Source organism: Periplaneta americana, chromosome 12 (genome assembly GCF_040183065.1).
Source record: "Periplaneta americana isolate PAMFEO1 chromosome 12, P.americana_PAMFEO1_priV1, whole genome shotgun sequence".
NCBI classification, from domain to species: domain Eukaryota; kingdom Metazoa; phylum Arthropoda; class Insecta; order Blattodea; family Blattidae; genus Periplaneta; species Periplaneta americana.
This window is the reverse complement of record NC_091128.1, coordinates 84,421,343-84,445,358: the sequence shown is the minus strand read 5'-3', so window position 1 is coordinate 84,445,358 and position 24,016 is coordinate 84,421,343. Positions and strand designations below refer to the sequence as shown.

The window sequence follows — 24,016 nt, the reverse complement described above, 5'->3', positions numbered from 1 at the left end:
AATTTATTTACAAAGAATTCAACAGAAATAATTAATAATCTGTAGACAGAGTCCTTTAAGATACCCATTTAAATGTTTCTTACCTCTCTATCTAACTCATACTTCGTCCTGGATTTAATTACAGGAAACTGGTGCTGAAAGAAACAGACAAAAAATTTTACTAAATTCTTTTAAGAGAACACATTAGCAAAGGTAAATTTAAGTATACATCAAACAAGGTAACTCAAACAGAGACGAAATTTCAAATCATGATTGCAATGGTTAATATGCATCAGTTATTTGGTTTCCTGACAGAAAAAAATGTAACAAGGAAAGTATGTTTTTCTCAACTGTAGGTATGCTGGGTGTTCAGTTCAAAGTGTGTCATGGCTCGCTGTATGCCGTCATGTGGCTAGCCGATGAGCCTAGAGAATTCAATCTTCCTACACTTCCGCAGATGTGTATAACCTATGAGGCAGAGAAGTTGCCTAGCAAGTACGGCGTTCATTCTGAAGAGTATGTACCGATACGTACAGTAACGCCGGTAGTGGCAGGAATGTGAACTGTTTGGAAATACGTACTGTCAGGATATGGGGAGAGGGTTAAGACAATTACATATTTGTTGACATTAACTTCGACGGTCAACATGGACATGGAGCATTTGATTTGTGTTGTGGAATGTTACCATACGCAACTGATGATAACAAATACCCTGTGTACGACTTGCCGGCGCAAAACACAGTTCAAAAGAGGTTATGGTAGCACACAGACCGTACAGACCACCATCTGTTGCTACGACGTTCAAGTTATACCGTACACGTTCTCAAGTTCAGATTGAAGAACGCCTTAAATAATAGGCAACTTCTCTTACATATAAGCTGAAACTCGCTTCAAATCGGTGACCCAACAACAGTGACGTCATGACACACTTTGAAATGAACACCCAGTAGATATATACAGTAATCAATATATGATGAGCTTACATAATTATAATTTATTTTAAAATAAGAAATTCACATTTTATACAATTGCTACTACACACAAATGCATTCCGGTTTTTTACACTTGTTTAAACGACCTATGAGTTCTCAAAATTATGTGACATTAGTAAGTTGTCAAGAAACATTATATGTAGATTACTGATATACAGTATAACCACAATAATTATTATCGTCACTGCTATTAACTGTCGTTCAAAATTTAATATCATTTAATCCAAATATCATCGAAATTCCAGTAAACATAGTTTTTGCTGGATAATGCCCAGTACACTTCTCCTGGATAACATTCACACAATTTCTATTTTATACTTTATACACCCAATCAAAGAAGCATGGTTAAGAACAGACTGCAAATCTTTAGGAAAAAAACCTATTTTTCTATTGATAACATATAGGTTTGGGACTTAGTATGAGGCGCGTCCATAAAGTAACTTTCTCACTCGTCCCACACTTAGCACGAAGAGACTGCGTGTTGTTGTTGTTTTCTAATGCCAGGCGTTTGACAATAAAGTCATTTGACCTCTTGCACTCCAATATTTTTCAAAGATATTATCATGGTCAGCCACTGAAGCACAGATTTTGAGGTGTTCCGAGACTGCGTGTACGTGATAGAGTAATGTCCTGGCATGGCATATGCGCTAGCAGAACTTCCCAAGTGCTCTCAGTAGCTTTGTTGCATTGGTTGAAAATGGACGTTCCTATTCTAGCTCCTGCCACCTGTGAAGTGTGGTCAGTGATAAGTTTTTGAATACACAGGGCATAGCACCGATTGAAATTGATCGCCAGCTGTGCCAGGTCTATGGGCCTAACATCATGAGCAAGTAGATAGTGCGTTGCTGCACAAGGTCGTCTGTGATAATGGTTGGCCTCCCACTGTGCTCCTCGTCATGCACATTTTGGCATCCTGCTGAAAATTGTCTATAGCAGCAACACACCATCTGTTTGCCCATAGACCTGGCACAGCTGATGATCAATTTCAATCTGTGCTATGCCCTGTGCATTCAAAAACTTTATCAGTGACCGCACTTCATATGCGGCGGAAGCTGGACTAGGAACGTCCATCTTCAACCAATGCTTAAGCTATTTGAGAGTGCCTAAAACAGCTTATTTTGACGTTTTTTATCTTTTTTTTTTTTTTTTTGCCTATTTCAAATTTAATGAGTGGGTGTCAAGTTTATGTGGATTATTGCTATATCCATGACTTTTAAGAGTGATTACTTTGCTTTAGTTGTTACTCAGTAAAACTCAAGTTAGTGTTAAATTTTACAGCATTTTGTGTGATTGTGGATGTTTAGGCACCACAGTGAGCAGTTTAGAGTAACTACAAAATTAATCAGCTCATGGCCAAAGAGTACAAAGGCCTGCATCATCGAAGAAAAGAAAAAGTTTTGGCAGAATTAAAGATGTTTCAAAGAAAATCAGACTTCAATCTCACAACACTGGAAAGCAGTGAACGTGTAGACAAAGGAAATTCGAAGAGGAAAACAAAAAAAGAAAAAGAAAAAACCTTCCCCTTAAGATGAGGAGAAAATATTGGCTACTGTACATGACCGCATTGGTTATTTCAAAACTAGGCACAGCCATTACAGTCTTAAGAAAACTGACAGAGTTTACTTCCCTGAAGAGTTAAACGTGCAAAAATGTACTATATGTACAAGGACAAAATTAAAGTCATGAGCTCAAAATCTCCTGTGAGAGCAGTCGTTCTCAATGGACAGTGGCAATCCTGGTCGTTGTTTTCTTCCACATGTTACAGTTTCTAACAAGGGAATGGCCAATCTGTTATATATGTAATCAAGGATGGTGGCTAACGAATTTAATGCAGCAGTTACACCAGTTGCATCACCGATGGTCGAGTCTAATAGTGGTATAAGAACTACAACAACTACTTTTCTTTTTTCCTATTTCTCTCTCCCTCCTTCTCTCTATCAGTGGAGGAGCACTTCTATTACTGACTATTTGAATCTATCTAACTTTACTGATAACAATGGACATAACCAACAGTTTGGTAATTTAAATGCGCTAAGGATTTCGAAATTCAGTATTCAACTGTATGTAACAGTCTTTTCTTTAATTGAGTTCAGTTTTAATGTCAGTGCAGTGGTGACAATGCCAAAAGAAGAGAGTTACAAAGTAAGTCTTATATGCCAGTGGCTTCAAGAATTTCCGAACTTTTCGATAGATGGAAAAATTATATTCTGCCAAGCATGTAACAAACAGGTTAGGTATGTTCTATTTTTTCATAATTATTTCTTGACTTTATTTCAGAATTACTATTTTCTTTTCATGACACTATTAGATGAATGCATTAGGCCTAATATTAAAGTAAGCATTCAAAAAAGAAAAAAAGGTTTCAAGTGATAAAAAGTTCCATTTAATTCAGCATACATAAGAAGCATTACACAAGGAACACAAATCTAAACTTAGGCAAATTCTTTTGACACAATCATCTGGAGGGAGAAAGGAAAAAAAAAATTTCAGTGACTTACATCATGCTGTTGTGACAGCTAGGCCTAACATTTCATTCCCGAACCTAGAAAACTCGACATTCAAAGGGTTTCTTGAAAAGTACTGTCATTATTCAGTCCTTCCTGATTCTAAATACATTTTTTGTTTCATGATGTAATTCATCTTGGGATCACGACCTATACTTTGGGAACCATTGCTGTACACAATAACAGCATTCTGCAGGTCCAATGGTTTTTTGTGACAAACATCTAAGAACATGACAGTTGTCATTTCAATGTTAAATTCGGAAACAAAGATGGCATTTCATCAGAACACAGTGAATTTTACAGCATTTATTAAACTTTAACTGATTTAATCAAATTTTATTAAATTACGCTAAATCAATGTGACAGTGTTGAGAGATGCTATTTCTTGTACTCCATTATTTTTCCGAAGTATTAACCTAAAGACACACGAATTTTTAGGCTTACATAGTGAATGTGATTAGAAATAGACTTTTGGGTATTCTATTGAAACTTAACATTTCCAACCATTAGTATTAAAAAAAATTCTAACATTTCAGAACTATATACATGTTTCATCATCACAACAAATAGATATGACCTAAAGGGTCGCCTATTCTTTTGGGTATATTATGTCTGGCTACTACAAACAAATGAACAAAGATAATTCTCTGCTATTTATTACACTATAAGATAACTAAATTCTGGAGTTGGGTATCTAATTTGAAATAAATTGTCACTACAACATCGGTTTATAGGATTCGATTATCATTGTTTTGACAACTATCACACTTTTTGAAACAAATTAATGACGTTAATCAATGATGTCTGGATGATGTGTTATATTCATGCAAGGTAATAAATGGTGGCAGCAAACAGCAGGACGTGACAGACTATATAGAATTAATGTGAAGAGATGGAAACCTGTCCCCTTCCTTTGTTTTTCCGTAAATTATTTCCAAAAAATTTCCTATTTCTTCAAACATAGGCTGGTTATTAATGATTGCTCACTACACTTTCAAAACTGATATATACTACTGACTCAGTCAATAGACTCTTCCCTGCATTAATGGAAGTTTTGAATGTCAAACTTCACAAAATAGATACATTTCAAAAAATCCAAGTGACCTCAATATTCTCTTTCACATCCTGGTGCTTGCTGGTGTAATTTCGTATTTACTATGCATAAATTATATTGACATCAGAAATACTCACTGTATAGCCATTTGACATATTTTTAAAGCATGGATTCAAAACAAAAGGGACTCCATCAAGACCTGAAACAGAATAAAGATCTAATATTAATATTGCTAATAATATTAATATTGCTGCAGTTACTTTTAATAATTAATTGTAGCTCACAAGGAAGACTTTGGACTTCCCGACGAGAATCGTCATGACACTTACTGGGTTAGACAAACCTGAGACCAAAGTAACTGGTGTGAAGTTGGCATTTTGCAATCGCTCCTATAGCATGGGTTATGAAATTGGACCGTGGGCTGTAATATTTGCAGTCATAAATTGTCAAACACACTGTACTTGAGGAGTCTAGAGTCATTAGGTGATATGGCGCATACCTGGCAGATGTCCGTTGTGTATGTCAGTGATTGGGACTTAAGTAGTATGATTCAGGGCACAAGCCTTGTACCTACGCCAATGAAAACTGTATGTGGAATACTTGTAGACTATTGTGTAATTTGCAAAATGTCTTGCAACCCTCATTCTGTGGTACAGATATTGGTAAATGAGGTTACACAGAATTACCAAGCGGACAACATGGCACCAACAGACAAATTGCATGGTCTATTAGAGCAACATATCAGTGATGACACTGTCATGTTGAAGGACAGACATTGTGATGTGATAATGATGGAACATCGGACACTTTATCTGAAGACAGTGATACGCTGGGTCCTTCAGCACACAACATGACAACCAGTTTCAGTTCCTACGAACCATCACCCCCCAAAGTGAAATGGAAGAGCATTCACGAACAGTTTTCTGGGGAGGGGGAGACAGGAGGAAAGAATTCAGAGTGTTTATGACAGTGTCAAGATTGCAAGGAACTGCCCGAAAATTCAAGATATCGCAAAAAATGCGGCAAATAGTAATCACTCATGAGAAAGGTGGTACGATACAACACAGAACTTCTTAAATTTGTTTGCAAAAGGGGAAAAAGAACTGGCCACTCTACTCTCTTATCTCCTGCCTTGTCTCATGAGTATTGCCTTATTGGTGTCACTTATGAGATTCAAACCTGTCTTCAGACAGTTGACTAAACAATGTACACCAAATTCAGGAATTTGCATGACATGGACACATAATTCAATACTGACATTTAAACACGAGGACAAAAAAAAGCAACTATCATCTTGATGGGCATTCTCAATTTTAAGGCCGCCAAATATTTCCTGAACCAATTCAAACACCACTATAAAATAACATCACACAAGATCACAAGATTTGTTACTGGTAGGGAAGTCACTCTTCACACCATCGTGAGGGCCAGAGCATTAAATTACGCACTAATTACAGCTAATGAAATCGATGCTGACATGGTGTTCAATACGGACCAAAATCGATTTGAATATGAACTTACGTCAAACAGGTCATTATCAATGACTGGAGAAAAGAAGACTGAAGCTAACGTGCAACGAGTTTCATCTATTACCCACTCCTACACCATTCACGTGCTTATTTCAATGTCAGGACGCCTTACAAAGAAACTGTACTATACTGGAGATAAATTTGGTAAACGAGTTTCCGAAACAGTACAATGTAACCAATCTCCAAATATAGAATATGACTGCATCACCACTGGTAAGATGTTAACAGCTCGTAAACTGTCCTGGATACGTAAAATACTGGAACCAGACCTAACGGGAGCATCACTTCTGTTGCTGGATTCATAGTCTGGTCAAACCAACGCGAGTTTATCGACAAAAGGCTTTGGTAACAGGGACGTAAAATTGCAAAGATCATATCACCTAAAACCACGAAGTACTGCCAGCCTCTTGGCGACTATTTCTTTCCCCAGTATAAACTTTTTGCACGAAGCATGGAAGAGTACATACATTATGACGAGAAGAATGCATGACAGATTTATGCTTCCTTCGTAAAGGAAATAAAGAGGAAAGTCCCTTCCTTAAACTCAAAAGAGTATTCTTGGTTCTTTCTTACAGTCACCTTAACGAAGGTTGAATTTTAAGGCTTCCTTTAATGATCTGACATGTTAGGTATCGCAATAAAATTAATTGTTCCCATGTACTGGTAGTAGAAAACATATTACTAGTTGCAGAATCATTATATGAGACATAATTAACAATATTTTGATCAACAAAGAAATATATATTCAATTTATTATTTAAAAACTATTTCTTTTCTTTACATATTGTAGAGAGTGTTGAAATTGCACTTACTTAGGTTGGTAATAACTATTGCCGCCATATTGTGTGTTTTGTTTACATTTTTCGAATTGCTGCTAGTCCCTTCAAACATTATTTGCTTGCTCCCTCAAAAATCATCTTTCCAAAAGACATTTTATTATAGATAAGGAAGTTCGTCAGGTGGCATAATGGTGGTTAATGGTTTTGGGTATGGACTTCTTCAGCACTGGCACTGATCATCATCATTGGTGCTACAGTCTATAGCAGGCCTTGACCACCCCTACAATGTGCCTCCATTCATTCTATCATCCGCCTTGTGATCCCAGTACTTCCAACTCCTGTTCAATGCTGTCCAGCCATCTGATGTTAGGTCGTCCAACTCTTCTCTTACCATCGATTTTTGTTAAGAACAGGAACCACCTAAGTCCTGATATTTTAATTAGTCTAATTATATCAGTGTCACCATAAGCCTCATATAGTTTGTCTTTGTATCTAATTCGCGAGTTACCATTTACACATATTGGACCAAAAATTCTCCTTAATATTTTCCTGTCAAATATCTTGAGCGTATTTTCTTGCATTCTTATTAGAGCCCAGCTTTCACAGCTGTCGGTAAAAACAGGTCTCAGAAGAGTTCTGTATATTTTAGTCTTTGTCTGGAGTCTAAGGTATCGGGAACCAAGTTGTTTTTTAAGCCCAAATAATCCTGTATTGGCTAGCATTAGTCTATAAGTATGGAGTTAATTTCTTTGTACATTTTATTTTTATTTGTAATTATCATGCCTAAATATTTAAAATCATTCACCTTTACAAACCTGTATTTATCCATAATGATGTGACTCGTGTTGCTTGGTTTATCTGTTATTTCCATATATTTTGTTTTACCTTCAAGTCATTAATTTTTAGGCCAATACTTTGTGAGGACTTTTCCAATTTTAGAAAGTCTACCTTTGGTGATCTACCTATTATGTCAGTATCAAAAGCATAAGCTAATATCTGAACTGATTTGTACAATATTGTTTCCCTAATGTCAATTTATGCATCTCTTATTACATTTCCCAGAGCTACATTAAATAATGTACATGCTAATGTATCACCAATATTGGCATTGATAAACTCATCAACTGTTGGGACAGGTGTACAAAGAAATTGGTGATTATGCAGGGGTAATTCACCTACACATATTTCTTCTTTCATTCCATCTTCCTATTATTAAACATTCTCGAGAGAAGAAAAAATTGTGTTACTTTACTTTCTTAAAAACTTATATCAATGCTATGCTGAAATGCAAGTGCACTGTTATAGAGAAAAGAATCCTACATCATAAACACATATTTGGTGTGATTTGTTAAACATTGGTTGGCTGCTAATGCCCGTCTTACTCGAGCTTGTCCACTTATATGACACCTGAAAGATATCTCGTCCATTAATATGACACCTGAAAGGCAGATATTATCTTTCAAGACAGGAGCAGAGGTGAATTTTGACAGAGATAGGAAGATATAGATAACAAATGGAGAATTTTTTTTTTCCAATCATAAGTATATGACTTGCATTATTCAATCAAACATACCCTTCTAGGAGGAACATCCAAGATTGTAGACTCTTTGCCATACTATGGGAAGTAGTCTAGAGTGCATCAGTACGATGATGATGATGATGATGATGATGATGATGATTACCTATCACTACTATACATAATCTTTGTCTACTGTAAATTTCATTTGGACCAACTTGGATTTGAACCTGGGTCACCGAAAGCTGACATTTTAGCCATTCAGCTAATGGTGTGCCAAATGAGAAATAATGAAAGAACATACATACTTCTTGACATTGGTAAAGAAGTTATTGGTACAAGAAGAAAATAGAGAGGAAAAGACTAACAATGTGAAAGCAAGAAATAGATCAAGCATTCCAAGGAAAGAAGAAAGCATAAAATACAAATTTGCACAAACTGGCCTGTGTGCATGCATAAACACATTGAGATGTTTGCACAAATCACTTTGTGGTTTATCCAGATCAGAAAACGAAGTGGATTTGTGTAAACTAATACACACAACATTTATTACAAAGACAGCTGATTATATGATACTGTGTAACCCTTGAAAGGAAACCAACTCTATAGATCAATAAGTAGCTTGAGATCGACTATAGATTGGAAATAAGTGTTCTCACACACAGAATACATTTCTCATCAGAAGTCCCCGCAATAAGAGTTAATAGGCACCAATTACAGTACTATATACAAACCAATTTGTGCAAAATGTCTTTGGATGTAATCAGTATTTCAATTCGTTTCCCTTCTGTGAGATTCGCCATGATTAGTCTCACGAAAGGATATAATGAAGCATTTCTCTTTGTTACATACAAATACATTGGAATCATAAATTTGAGGCAATTTTTACAAAATAATAGTTTATAAATGGTAAAAAAAGGCATGATTTTGCATGTTTTAATATCTGAAGAATCCAAAAATGGAAAAGTAAGTTCATGGTGCCATTATTAAAAATAACAGACTCCTTGGCACATTCTTTATAAATGAAAAACACAGTTTTTGAAAACACGTTCAAAAGAGTTCTTTTCCCACCCCTATGATTTTTGTATTTGGAAGTTCTCTTAAAATTAAAAATTGGAAAGCTACAAGCAGTGTTCCATATTTTTTACTCAGCTTGTATGAACAAACATTATGAAAGAAGGAAGGAAAAAATATTTTCAAGTTGCAAATATCGGAAGAATACAGTCTGGTTGAAATATTACTTAGAAATGTCATGGCTACAAGCAAGCCTTTCACATCAAATTTCACTAAAAGTTTATTCTCCAGTTGTGTAATGAGAACAATATTCACCTTCAATAAAATAAATGGTTCTTATATATGAATGTTCTTTTCATGAATTAGATGAACAAGTAATCATTGTTTCATCTATGTAGTCCTTATCTACCTAAAGGAGAACTATTAATTCTAAAATTTCCACATTACATACAATTTTACTTGCTGCCAAGAAACTTACCACTGTATGCTGCTATTGTGGCATAAGTTGCAGAAGCCCCATTGGGGGGCTTAGGAGCTGGACGTGATGGCCGAAGTGAGATCAACTTCTCGTACTCATGTGGGGATTCCCCACCTGCCAAGCCATTCGAAGGAGCTTTGTTCACAACAGAGGCAACTGTGGGCTGTGGACTCTGCGAGTGTGGCAGGTAGGTAGGAGCAGGACTCAGGCTATAGACACAAACACATCAGAAACATAAGCGCAACACAAGAACACTGCACTTAACATCGGTATTAGATAATTATAACAGCACTGAAGTGTTAGCAAGAGTAATTTCATTTTCATTCTTCTAAATTCCAGTTTTTACATTAAGTTCACATGAAATAAATGTGTTTGGTTACCTAAAGTCTCCAAGCAACCTATAACGATATATGTATGGAATATAGACTGACGGCATTCAATGCTACTTATTTCAGGTCTGCTGTTCAATGAACATATGACAACAAAACAAAGCTAGTGGCTGGGAATGAGTGATACAATAGAAGAATTTGGTAGCGAGCATGTCATTAGGAAAAACAATAATGTATTTTATCAGAAAAAAGGAAACATATTTTATTTGAAACACTTAAAATGTTTAGAGTCACTGATTGTAATTTATAGATTCATGAAGCACGCGCTCATGTGTTTTATTTAAAGCTTGTGCTGAAACTTATATTTTTTAATTTGTTAATTCTAAACTTTAATTAGATCTAGAGTATCTAGATGCATTTTACTTACCGTAAAAATCAGGAATAGACAAATTCTGAGTGTCAAGTAGCAATGGCAACTAAAAATTCTGTGTTGCCTAAATTGTTTATTGAGTTCAAAATTTTTTAAGACATACACATTAACAAAAGCAGTTGTAGGAAGAAATTAGAAGTACTTTTTGAATTAATATCGTTACATTTGTTACGCATTTCAAGATATTGTCCTACGTAACTTCGGAGTGTCTCTGACAGTGTGTGTTTGCATTGCATAGATATTTAATATATTTCAGTAATGTATCTTTATTTTAGCATTTGTGGACGAAATGTGATGGCTCCTGAAAATAAAGAGGCTGGCTCCTGATTTTTTTTAAATTTCGTCTATCCCTAGTAAAAATAATCTTTTATTGCAAATAAGCTGCCTTTATAATAAATACATAAATAAATAAATAGTATAATCAGTGTACACCTAATTTGTATTCAAAGTAACCAAATGCAGGACTTGTTATAATGTAAGCTCATAGACATTAACAAGAGAACTGATTATGAGCTTGCATGTCTAAACCTCCCCTCTAAATGCGTTCATAGTTAAGATCTCCATAGCAAATAGAGAAGCATAAAAAATTAACTGCCATGCTGTGTGGATGTGAAAACTTACTTGACATGTTGCATTAAGAAATTATGGTGCATATTTTGACTAGTTCAGTTACCATACTAAATGAATCCTACTGTTACGTAACGAGAGATAAGATCCTACATTCAAAGCATTGTACCATCTTGGTGAGTATGCTTGCTGACATCCTATGATAACAAGGATTAGAAGTTTATGAAGAAGTGCATTGTATCTTGAAAGATGATTCAACAAGACAAGCAGATATTATTGTCATTGATAGAAAAAAGAACACAGGAACAATACTAGACCCGACTATCAGGTTTGAAAGAGATGCACAACAGCCAAAACTTACTGATGATGAAAAGAGAACCATCTATTAACCTTGCATTCCTTATTTTAGCAAGCAGTATAACATCATGGCTAATCGTTGGTCACTACACAGACTTCTTTTTGGAGTTTGTAGTACCATCTCCATTTTGCAATTTCATCTCTGTTTCAAGTAATATGATTCATTTTCATTTTCTTTTCGAATCTATTGTATGTATTTTCATTGTAAAGTTTCTATATGTATTTATTTTCTGGATCCTTGTGGTCACCCTTACTGAAGGGCAGATGGTTTTATTTTATAAATCCGATGTGTCTACTCTAGATTTAGGACTAGGCTAGACAATTTTTCGTACTCTTTTATTCAAGCTTCGCAGCCATTATAATTTTACCAACTTTTAATTACCACCCTATTATCATACTGTATAAAAGTAAGACAGAATTATCTCAATACTTTACCATAAATGTGAGAAAAAGAAAGAAAAGCAATGCCTCAGAGACAGACAAGAAAAAGGGAATAGGAAACTGATAAAATAGGTGAGACAAGTAGACCAAGTTAAATTGTTTTCGACAGTTTCTATTATTATTTTGCCAAATGTCGTAATGCAATCTGTATAAAAAATGTATATAATTACAAACTGCACACAAAGTGATTAAGTAATAAAGGCAGAGTACATTACGTATGCCAAACAACTTACCTGTAAAGAAGCGGAGTAGGTTGAGCAGCATTGGCTTTGTTTACATTCATTAAACTTGGTCCATACTTGAAGCAAACAGTCATCCCATTTATTTCTCTGAAAAAGTAATCATCAGAATGTTAATTTACTTTGAGTTTTGAGTGCAATGTCTTCAACCATTATCAGTAGTATCAATGAAGTCAGAGCAATGTGACATGCAGGGTGTTAATTAATATGTGGGAAACCTTTGCGCTATTAATAGAGGACCTAAAAACAAGCAAAAAATGTTCATGTAAGTACAGTAAAATTCCTCATATCTGGCACCCAAATAACCAGAAATAACAAAACAACGGCACTCTTGGTTAGGGGGAAAAAAATAGTCATTCATGCAAAAGGGAACAGAGTTGGACGAAGATGTGAGGCCTTCTGATTCAATAAAAATGACCCACTAATGTAAGAACTAAACCACATTAAAAAAAATACTTGTAGTTAAAAGACAAAGTGAAAATGATTTCATATTTACATGTACTTTTTTGTTCGTATTTAGGTCCTCTATCTAACTTCCAAAGGCTTCCCACATATTAGTTAACACCCTGTGTAACGCATTTTCAGTTCACATAGTTCAGTGGTATCAACTCAATCAAGCGTAAGTTAGCGTGCACACCAAGTATTCCAAGCAGCATATCTGCAATTCTCTCCTTAAAGCAAAAATGTGGACAAATCAGGTGCAATGCACACAGCTGGGTTGGGTATAAAAACAAGCGCAGTAATTAAGTAGCAAGATAGCAATGCATTCAAGAGAAGTGAACAGCATACAGATAATCCTCGACTTACGACCATTTGCACTTATGGTTTCACAAGCACTTCCAAGTTGCATCTGACAGTAGTCACAGTCATTAAGTGTAAGCCAGGCAGCAGTCACGAGGCTCGCTCTCTAGGATAACAAACAGACTGAGCTGCCTGCGGTACAAATAATTGTAATGATATCTTTAATACCTTATACATACTATATTGGGTGCAGAGGAACTAAATACAGTCCTTTTGAGATATGAATTAGAGAGGGAAGTTAAACGCAAAATTACGTACTTAAATGTAAAAAAGATTCAATAACCTAACGTGTCAGAAAGGGACATTAGTGGCTGTGTATTTTCTCCTTCCTGCTTTAGTCTTGCTTCTATCATCACTGAATGCATGGTTACCATATGTCTTCCTGTCACATGCTTTGTTACTGATCTTTAACAAAATCACGGCCAAACCGTCAATGTTATGCAACAAACCAATGAATGATACATTTGTTGGTATTTGCTTTACAAAATCCCCCAACATCACCTCTCAAACATCTCCTGTTTTCCTGGAATATGCATTCCAAAATTGAAGTAGAAATGCTACTTTTCTCAAAACCTGTTCACAAAAGACGACAATGATACTAGACTTTCTTTTTTATGTTTACTCATTGCCCTCATTAACCTCTCAAAAAGACCCTATTTAGTCCCCTTCCACATTGTGTATCACTTTTTGACTTAAAAACCAATCTGACTTACAAAACTTATCAGAATGTAATAATCTGTCATAAATCGAGGCCTATCTGAACAATATATTCAACAAAGATAAAATAAAGGACAACAGGTTCAAATCTGAATAGAATATTATGTTTCTATGAAGTGAGTACAGATGTTATCCTCAGTAAATGATGTATAAAGAACATACTGTTTGCAAGAAAAGGAGTGCTGATTTTATTTAACTTTTAGGTTTATTTAGTCACGTTAACTGTGAGATCATATTGTGATTGTCTATTAGGAATGGTACATTGCATTTCCCATTTGCCGCCATGTACTGACCAACCAGCAGACATATGTTGCCATCTAGTGGCCATATCTGAACATTCTGCAGACATCTCCATTGTCAGGTCTTGCAAACAGTAACTGTTGCCTACCTGTATATTTATAGTGAAAATAGGATCCAATCAGGCATTTTCCTTTTAAATAAGTAGTCTCCTAATTGTTTTACGATAGAAGAAACCACTAAAAACCCTGAACGGACTGGCTGACCATGAGATTAGAGCCTGAGACCTCCCAAGCCACCCTGCTTGGTGAGTGACATTATGATGTGTTCCAACAAGGGTGGAGGGGGGTAAAAATTATCCAGGCACTGATAGCGCGATATTTATAGCTGAATTAAATGTCAACATTACCCTGCCAACGAGAATCCATTTGGAGCCTTCTTGAGTCTGCCCAGCACAATAATGTCCGTTACTGCACAGGCAGCCTGGCTCCGTCTTGCCAGTCTGTAGCAAAGCTGTCGTTTGCGCCAAGCTTTCTGTTCTACAACAAAATGCACACGACGACATAATTGTTAGCAATTTGGACATAAATATATTAGAAACTTATTGTTATGCTGCCTGCAAACCTGCGACATCCAATTACATAATAGGTTTTGGACCATAATATGCATATCCACTCTTTTCCTTGAAAAATACTGTTTAAAATGTCAAAGATCCATCATTTATTCTGGTGAGGCTGCTATCGAGATTATTTTTTTTGTAGTAGGTTATTTAGTACTGATGGGATTGGTGACAGTGAGATGGTATTTGGCGAGATGAGGCCGAAGATTCGCCATAATTACCTGACATTTGCATTACAGTTAAAAATCGCGAAAAAACCCAAGCAGGTAATCACCACAAGCGGGATTCGAACTCATGCCCGAGCACAACTATGGATCAGCAGGCAAGTGCCTCAGTCGACGAGCTATGCTGGTGGCAGGTTCAATTGTCACCACCCAGGTTATGTAGAAGTGACCAACAAATAGCTATTTGTAAATTTGTAAGTGAGTGAAAACAGATGGAAATCGTCAAAAAGGAAATCCTGGTCATATCAATCAGGAAATTCAGTATCACTAATGTCCTTGATGGTACACTTTTTGAATACAGAAAGGGATAGTGCAATTTCGGACATCAACATTATGAGTGATAATTATGACATAATTAGGAACATTAAATCCATATGTTTGAGATGGGCAGGGCATGTAGCACATATGGGTGAATCCAGGAATATATATAGTGTTAGACGGGAGGCCAGAGGAAAAAAGACGTTTGGGAGGCCGAGATATACAGTAGATGAGAGAATAATATTAAAATGGATTTGAGGAAGGTGAGATATAATGGTAGAGACTGGATTAATCTTGCTCAGAGGAGGAACAGATGGCGGGCTTATGTGAGGGCGGCAATGAACCTCTGGGTTCTCTAAAAGCCATTCACAAGTAGTAATAGTGGTGGTGGTGGTGGTGGTGGTGGTAGGAGCAGCAGCAGCAGCAGTAGCAGTAGCAGTAGTAGTAGTAGTAGTAGTAGTAGTAGTAGTAGTAGTAGTAGTAGTAGTAGTAAATTCTACCTCTATAGACTATTGCTTGAACATATATTTTGTTTTAATTAGTTATTTAGCAATGCTGTATCAACTGCGAGATTATCTAGCATCAGTGGGATTGACGATAGTGAGATGGTATTCTGGAGAGGTGAGACCAAGTATTTGCCATGAGATGACCTGACATTTGTCCTACAGTTGAGAAAAACCTTGAGGGGAAGGGGGACCCAACCAGGTAATCAGTCAAGATGGATTCGAACCTACACCTGACCACAGCCTTCAACCACAAATTCCACTCACTACCTACCCCAGAGTTATGCTGGTGACCTTGACTATGTAATCTGCTTCATATGATATGCAAGGTTCATCAAATATTTGCATGAAGGGTTACACAAGATCACAATGTAGGAAAGTTCAACATCTCTGGCGACTTTCCAATACAAAATCTTTACTTGTTATCAACATCAATTGATAAATCTTCATTTAGAATGAAGATGTATAATAATGTAATGCACAAATTACGACGATATTATCGAAAAAATTGAGGAAGAGCACAATGGGATGGCAACTTTTATTTTATAGCTCAGTTTTCGATTTTTGAATTTTAACAAGTTTACAGCAAAAAAAGGCTAGAATATTTCATAAAAGCATCTTAAAATTATTTTCAGTGGATTTTTCATAAATATAATAAAACCTACTTTAGACAGTATGCCTATATGCAGATACCAGCTCTGTACATCCTACAAACATTCCTTATTAATAATAATGTTTGTTTGGAAAAAGTAAAAGTTTGGCTCAGTAAAGTCAGGAACACCACTGTAAAGTCATAAACTGTAAATTTTATAAAGGCCTGAATTCACAGCGAACATAATTTTATATAGTAAACAATTAGGTCAAAATAACACCAGAAAATGACAGAAATAACTTTTATGAAATATCAATGAATGTTTGGTATGACCAGGAACATAATTTCATCAACACATACTTGTTATAACATTAATTTATATTGAAAATAGACATTAACACAAACACCTGCTTTTGTATCATAGGCCTTCGCTTGACAGTAATTTACAATGTTGTCAACCCAATGCTCCGCCTTTCTATATAGATGGTTCTGCTTTTGAGCCATTCCATGGTAAAGTGAGCCTGAGCGCTACTTTTTCAAAATAAAAAAAGTGTTTATTTGAGCAGGAAACAATTTTAAATTGAGGACCGTTTTTGAAAAACTTGCTAACTGAAAAAACTAAATTTTACAGGAGAGACAAAAAAACTGAATGAAGACAAATAGGTTATAGGTGCAATCATCACACTTTGACACACTATAATGAAGAGTAATAATTCAATTTTACTAAGATAACTTTAACATCGCGTAGAGGCCTCTTTTATGTTAACAATTCCACCAAAATCTCAATTTTGCAAATTCTGCAGTTAGCAAGTTTTGCAAAAACGGTCCTCAATTGTTCATATTTCTTCTCGCTTCTGAAAGAAACTTCTCTACTATTTCCATAAATAAGCTATTTTTAGTCAAAGTTGGCATACATGCTCAGTGGTGATGTATGAGGTTTATTGTGTCAATTTGTTGGCATCACTGTTCTCCTTGTGCAAGTCTGAATAGGTTGCAGTACTACAGAAGCTGTAAGAAGAATAGGCCTAATTGTGCTGCACATCAGTATTAAAATAATTTTAAGATATAAGGTAAGTTGAATTCAAAATAGTTTTTGAATATATACCGTTTTCAATGTAACATACAGTACATAACACAAATTTGAAAAAAGTTTATTTTATTCAAGAAAGAACCATAACAATTTTAAAAGGCTGAACAAAAATGTGGAACTTAGTGTGCTTAATCAACTAGTAACAGTGGAATACTATTTAACATTTTTTTCTTTTTTAAAAATAAGGAATTAAAAAATGTTACATATGTAACACTTCTCTCTCCAGGTATTGATCAAATTCCAGCAGAATTAATACAAGAGGGTAGAAGCGTATTATCTAGCGAAATTTAAAAACTTGTACTTGCTATTTGGGAAAAGGAAATTGTACCAGAACAATGGAAGGAGTCCATAATCGTACCTATTTTTAAGAAGGGGGACAAGACTAACTGTAGTAACTTTCGAGGAATATCACTTTTGTTGACGTTGTACAATATTTTGTTGAATATCCTTTTGAGAAGATTAACTCCATATGTAGATGAAATTATTGGGGATCATCAGTGTGGTTTTAGGCGTAATAGATCGACTATTGATCAGATTTTTTGTATTCGACAGATATTGCAGAAAAAATGGGAGTATAAGGGTACAGTATATCAGTTATTCATAGATTTCAAAAAGGCATTTGACTCGGTTAAGAGAGAAGTTTTATATAATATTCTTATTGAATTTGGTATCCCCAAGAAAATAGTTCAATTAATTAAAATGTGTCTTAATGAAACTTACAGCAGAGTCCATATAGGCCAGTTTCTATCTGATGCTTTTCCAATTCACTGCGGGCTAAAGCAGGGAGATGCACTGTCACCTTTACTTTTTAACTTCGCTCTAGAATATGCCATTAGGAAAGTTCAGAATAACATAGAGGGTTTGGAATTTAACAGGTTACATCAGATTCTTGTCTATGCGGATGACGTGAATATGTTAGGGAAAATGCGGAAATTCTACTTGAAGCAAGTAAAGAGATAGGGTTGGAAGTAAATCCTGAAAAGACAAAGTATATGATTATGTCTCGTGATCAGAATATTGTACGAAATGGAACTATAAAAGTTGGAGATTTATCCTTCGAAGAGGTGGAAAAATTAAAATATCTTGGAGCAACAGTAACAAATATAAATGACACTCGGGAGGAAATTAAACGCAGAATAAATATGGGAAATGCCTGTTATTATTCAGTTGAGAAGCTTTTGTCATCTAGTCTGCTGTCAAAAAATCTGCAAGTTAGAATTTATAAAACAGTTATATTACCGGTTGTTCTGTATGGCTGTGAAACTTGGACTCTCACTTTGAGAGAGGAACAGAGATTGGGGGTTTTTGAGAATAAGGTTCTTAGGAAAATATTTGGGGCTAAGAGGGATGAAGTTACAGGAGAATGGAGAAAGTTGCACAACGCAGAACTGCACGCATTGTATCCTTCACCTGACATAATTAGGAACATTAAAACTAGACGTATGAGATGGGCAAGGCATGTAGCACGTATGGGCGAATCCAGAAATGCATATAGTGTGTTAGTTGGGAGGCCAGAGGGGAAAAGACCTTTGGGGAGGCCGAGACGTAGATGGGAAGATAATATTAAAATGGATTTGAGGGAGGTGGGATATGATGGTAGAGACTGGATTAATCTTGCTCAGGATAGGGACCAATGGCGGGCTTATGTGAGGGCGGCAATGAACCTCCAGGCTCCTTAAAAGCCAGTAAGTAAGTAAGTAAGTAGTATGTAACATTTCTCTATTATATGTTACTAACCTCTATAGAAATGCTATACTTCAAACCAAGTTATACAACATTTATTATGATCATGTTCTTAATATGAGAAAGATTACTTTGCTGTCTAATAAGGATTTTTAAATATTATTTTTGAAATTAATTCATCTTATTGCAGACAATGCGAGGTCAACAGAAAACGTAAGAAAATGGAGGGAGAAATTGAAGAAAAATGAAGAACTTCATAAAAATACTTGGAGAAAGACAGAGATAGAAGAAAAAAGAACAGAGAAAGTGAAAAGAAAAAAAAAATTCAATGGATTTTAACAAATTTAAATTGAAGTGTTTATAGACTGCTGATAGAGTACGGAAATGGAGAGGAAAAGAAGGCTGAGTCACAGAAGAAAAAGGTGTTACTATTCTTCACAAAACTCAAGTTACAAGCGTCTTCAATAGCGAAGCTGTAAACAAAGTGAAAAAGGTAATGCCTGACAGCCCCAGTAATGAAGAAGCTAGTCAATGATCTGCTCTCAAATGTGAAGCTTTTATGCGGTGAACTTCACAAAAAAAAAGTAATGTAACATCTAGGATTTCTGCAACTGACATTAATGAAGTAGAGTAGCTTTATAGTTGTGATGATATAAGCCAACAGGCATCAGGGCTTAGTAACACAAAATCTATTTAAGATCCTTCTATGAGTAAACGGAAACTGGTGCAAAAGAGACAAATAATCATGATGGTACAGGAGACATTTAATTTATTTAAACAGGAGTAACCTGAAATTGAAACAAAATTATCCAAATTCTATGAACTGCAACTGCAGAATGTCCTCCTGTCTCACAAACACCGCATAATGTATGTATCTGTAAGTATCACACACACTTTCGTTTAATAGTTCAGTCATTGCACAATAAAATCAACATTTTTCCAACCAATGGAAATGACTGGGACTGATGCTGGGTGGTCTATGGCGAGTCCTCAGCCTCACTTCACTTCACCCCCGTTTGGTTGGGTTTTTTCAGAGGTTTTTTTCCAACCATAAGGCAAATGCCAAGTATTTGCCTAGGTACTCTGCTGACGAATCCTCGGCCTCAACTCATCTCACTACATCTCGTCAAAAAATTGAAATTGAAATTGTAAAAAAATTGTAATTGTAATCTTGTAAAAATTTGACTTGTTCCACATCTTAAAGCTTTATTGCTAATGTAAGGTCTATGGAATATAATAAATGAAATGAAAAAAAAAATGAAATGAACTACTTATTAAGGTTTGCTGTGATATTACAAATGAAATGTGTATGACTGGATTTTGTAATGCATGCAAGAATGTAGAGTCCCTTCTTCCTGCTGATGATATTGACAAAACTTTGACATGGAAACAATGGAAAGAATGTTAAGGTCGTCCCAACATAATAATGTTGAAGACACAGTTGAAGATGCTTCCTAGTTTTAAGATTCACTGGTTTGTGAAGAAGGTGCAGTCCCAAGCTTTTGAAGAAAGAAAAAAGAATATCAATTCCAACGAAGCTGCAGAGAATTTTCTCCTTGCAATACAGGACGAAATTCAAGCTGCTCATTGAAGCAATGATCAAGCAAGTTTGTCCACTTGCTGTGTGTGGTTGCAAAATACCATTCGTTTCTTTGTTATAATAAGCAATGTTCTCTCCCATGATAAATTTTCCGTTTGGTCTTGTATAAAGAAAGTGATGCTAAAGTTAAAATCAGAATTCCTCAACCTGAATCAGCAGCTATTTTCGCAGATTGTTGTGCTGCTCAATTTAAGAATAAATACACTCTGTCTCATCTGTCCTCTGTAAAAGAAGCCAATTCTGGGACTCTACAGTAAAGATTATTTCAAAGGGGAATCCAGATGCAGCATCACATTTGGACGTACAGTTCATATCATTATCATTTGAAGAACAGAGGTAAGACAACTATTCACTGGAGATGTTATGATAGAAAATCTTGCAATCCCAAACGTGTAGCAAATTCTGACTTAGATAATATAGAAGTAAAGAGAGACGGCACAAGGGATCACCTGCGTCCGTCACCTGCGTATATGTGAAGTATTAAACAGAATAGGACAGTGTGCACAGACTAACCCTACATAGCCTCCTGCTGCAACTGTGAGACATGCAAGTTAGTATCCCAAATACAAAATGAAGTTACCTACTATTGTTTTGCCCCAATGGAATGCTATCAGACATATGGTTCTTATCAGCAAATCAGAATTCATAATGTTGTCATATATCAATATATTAAATTTTTATCAATCTTATGGCTTAACACAACATACAAACAAATTATTCAATGTTTAGTATATTTACATTTGTTGTATTATTCTACAAATGTTTTCGCCCTCCAAGGGGCATCGTCAGGTACAATAGTATTACAAAATGAACTGTAAATCAAAATTCGCCCTTCTGTTCCAGCCAGTTTGACAGCAATAATCATTCAAAATTCTTATGATAAAACTTTAACGGAGAAAATTTCTTAAACAATGGTGTAAACAATGAAAATAGGATTCTTAGGCCTATATTTTTTACTGTTAGGAATGTAAAATTTCTGCACCAGAGTGACACCATCTTGTTGATGGCATGTTTAAAACTGTACCCAATCAGTTTGCACAATTGTTCACTGTACATGAATTGATAAGAAATGTTGTTTTTCCACTTATATACCATCTTACAGCATGACAAATTAAAAAAACCTACACTACAATTTATAATAAACTTATAAACTATGCTAGAAACAAAAGTTATGTATTAAATCCAACATACTGTTTGACAGATTTTGTAATGGCAAACATAAATGCAAGTCGGGCATTTTTTCTAATATAAATATCACAGGATATTTATTTCACTTCACCAAAACAATCGGAGAAATGCTGTGAATAAAGGACTGAGAAAAGCCTACTTGGCTGTGCGGAACCCACAAATACAACATTAAATCCAAGAAATTATGACTTTGCCCTTTGTCCCTTTTGAAGACGTGCAGATGGTATGGGACTTGTTAAACAAAAATTCGATGAAGAAATTCTGGAAATGGCATCATACTCCGAAGCCACTTACATAAGTGGTAGACCAGTGAGAGACAGAAGAAGAAGAAGGCAAACACGCTACAGCCTGAGCTACGCTGGTGGCTCCCTTCTATCATAATGGCTATGAATCGACATAAACTTATGTGTGGTTATAGACTGGATAAGTTGATGATGTATACATGTACAGGTCTATTGTAATTGGCTTCAGTTGGTTTGTAATTCCACTAAATTTGTAACACTGATTTGGAATCAATTACAGAGAAGAAGCATATACCTATTTCTCTACGTGGAAATATGGTGATACACTGAAGGGCCGCGTCTATTGCAAATTTGTCAACACTAAATTTGAGGCTGCTGACATACAGAGCAAGTTAGCAATATCTTGACTCACCGTTCGAAAGTCTCAAATTTCAGTAAAACATACAATTTTCCATCTTTCACATGTAGGCCTGTCAATTTGAATGAATGGAGAAAAACGCACAATGTGCAAAAGTAGAATACCTAACTGTCACTCAGCAATGCAGATTTTTGTCAGAGATTTACCATGTAACAATTTTCATAGTACCTCGGTCAACGTTTTGTTTTGTAGTTCTTTTTACATTCACTAGTAGGTAGCCTACTCACAGGTTTTGCATAAGAGATTAAAATGCCAAATTAATTACTTACCAGTGTCTGCTGTTCTTGTGATTAGAGCAAATCCATCAGGAGGAACTTCCTTCTCATTTATGATCGCTATTGACTCTACTATATAATCCGATATACCTTCAGTCTTTGATAAGCAGATGTAGCGAGTCAATTTCTTTCCAAAGAAGCTTCCTTCTCGCCACAAATCTGCATCTGAATCCTGATCATGGGTCCGAGATACCTAAACAATAGACGCATCTGTTACATACGATGACCTTGCAACTAATATTAGCCCTTTCTCAAATAGCGAAGTTATATAAATAGGTTCCATAAATACAAGTACTACCATTACTTCGTTCAATATTTCATCGGCATCATAAGTACCTAATGTACTTATAAACTATTTACATGTACCATCGAAATATCAAAAAGAAATCTATTATCTGATGGCAAAATTATACGCACAGAAGTGCAAGTTCATCCCATATTTTAGTTTAATCCTGAAACAACTTTTGTCCAGTAGTGCCTGATATTCTTCCAAAATCTCAAAGCTGAAATTTTAAAAGCATTACATAGGTACACCCCAAGCGAATCTGGTTTTCACACAATGAAAAGTTGTATATTATAAAAGAAACTTTAATAAATTAAACTGTGAGTTTTCGGTATAAAATTAGCTCATTAAATTTATATACTTACTACAACAAATCCAGAAGGACACTTATCTACATCTTCGATTACATTTATAGACGTAATTGGTCTATCATCTGGCAGTGTCTTGTATACTTGGTGCATCATACTGGAACTGAAGTGTTCTTTTTTTCTGTGACAGTAACACAACTTTTCGCTTGAAAACTTATGGCAAAATACAAAGATTTAAATTTAACGTTGTTTTATCCTTGTGTCAAAATTATGTATACGAAGACAACACTACTACTTCCTCTCTTTCTTTATGTACATTGAGTCATCATTCTGTTTGCGGTTAATCACTTCTAATTGCTTAATTGACAACGCGTATATATTTTTCTGATAAATATTTAATATTTCTTCCACATATGTCAACTAACGGCACTCAATCCCAATTCTATCTCCTCGTAACAGAAATAATTACACATTACTGCTTACAGCACATATAAGTAATCCAAACCCTTCGAACAAAACACGAACAAATGTTACAGGACCTCTCTTCGGAATCTTTGTAACCTAGACATGGCCCACTCAGAAGCACAGTAATCACCTGATCACAGAGTACTTGATCGTCGTTGCAATGTAAAAAACCGGAAACTTTACATTCTGAATATTCTTGTATGTAAAAAACTAATGGGTTATCTGTCATAAAACTTTAAACTTCGATGCTTGAAAAGGAGAGAACATTCCTTTATTACCTTAAACAGACTACTTTATTTCTATTT

General features: G+C 35.4%; 1 protein-coding gene across 1 annotated transcript in view; it reads right to left on the bottom strand.

Moving 5' to 3' along the window:
* Mvb12 (multivesicular body subunit 12-like Mvb12) overlaps positions 1-23,810 on the bottom strand; it is a 29,501-nt gene extending 5,691 nt beyond the window's left edge. Inside the window, exons 1-7 of the mRNA XM_069841657.1 lie at positions 23,304-23,810; positions 22,650-22,848; positions 14,373-14,502; positions 12,203-12,298; positions 9,846-10,054; positions 4,667-4,728; positions 84-134 (exon numbers count right to left, since the gene is read on the bottom strand). Of these exons, the coding sequence (XP_069697758.1) occupies positions 84-134; positions 4,667-4,728; positions 9,846-10,054; positions 12,203-12,298; positions 14,373-14,502; positions 22,650-22,848; positions 23,304-23,402 (846 nt within the window). The 5' untranslated portion in view covers positions 23,403-23,810. The remainder of the gene's footprint in view (positions 1-83; positions 135-4,666; positions 4,729-9,845; positions 10,055-12,202; positions 12,299-14,372; positions 14,503-22,649; positions 22,849-23,303) is intronic.
* Positions 23,811-24,016: the final 206 nt, after the last annotated feature.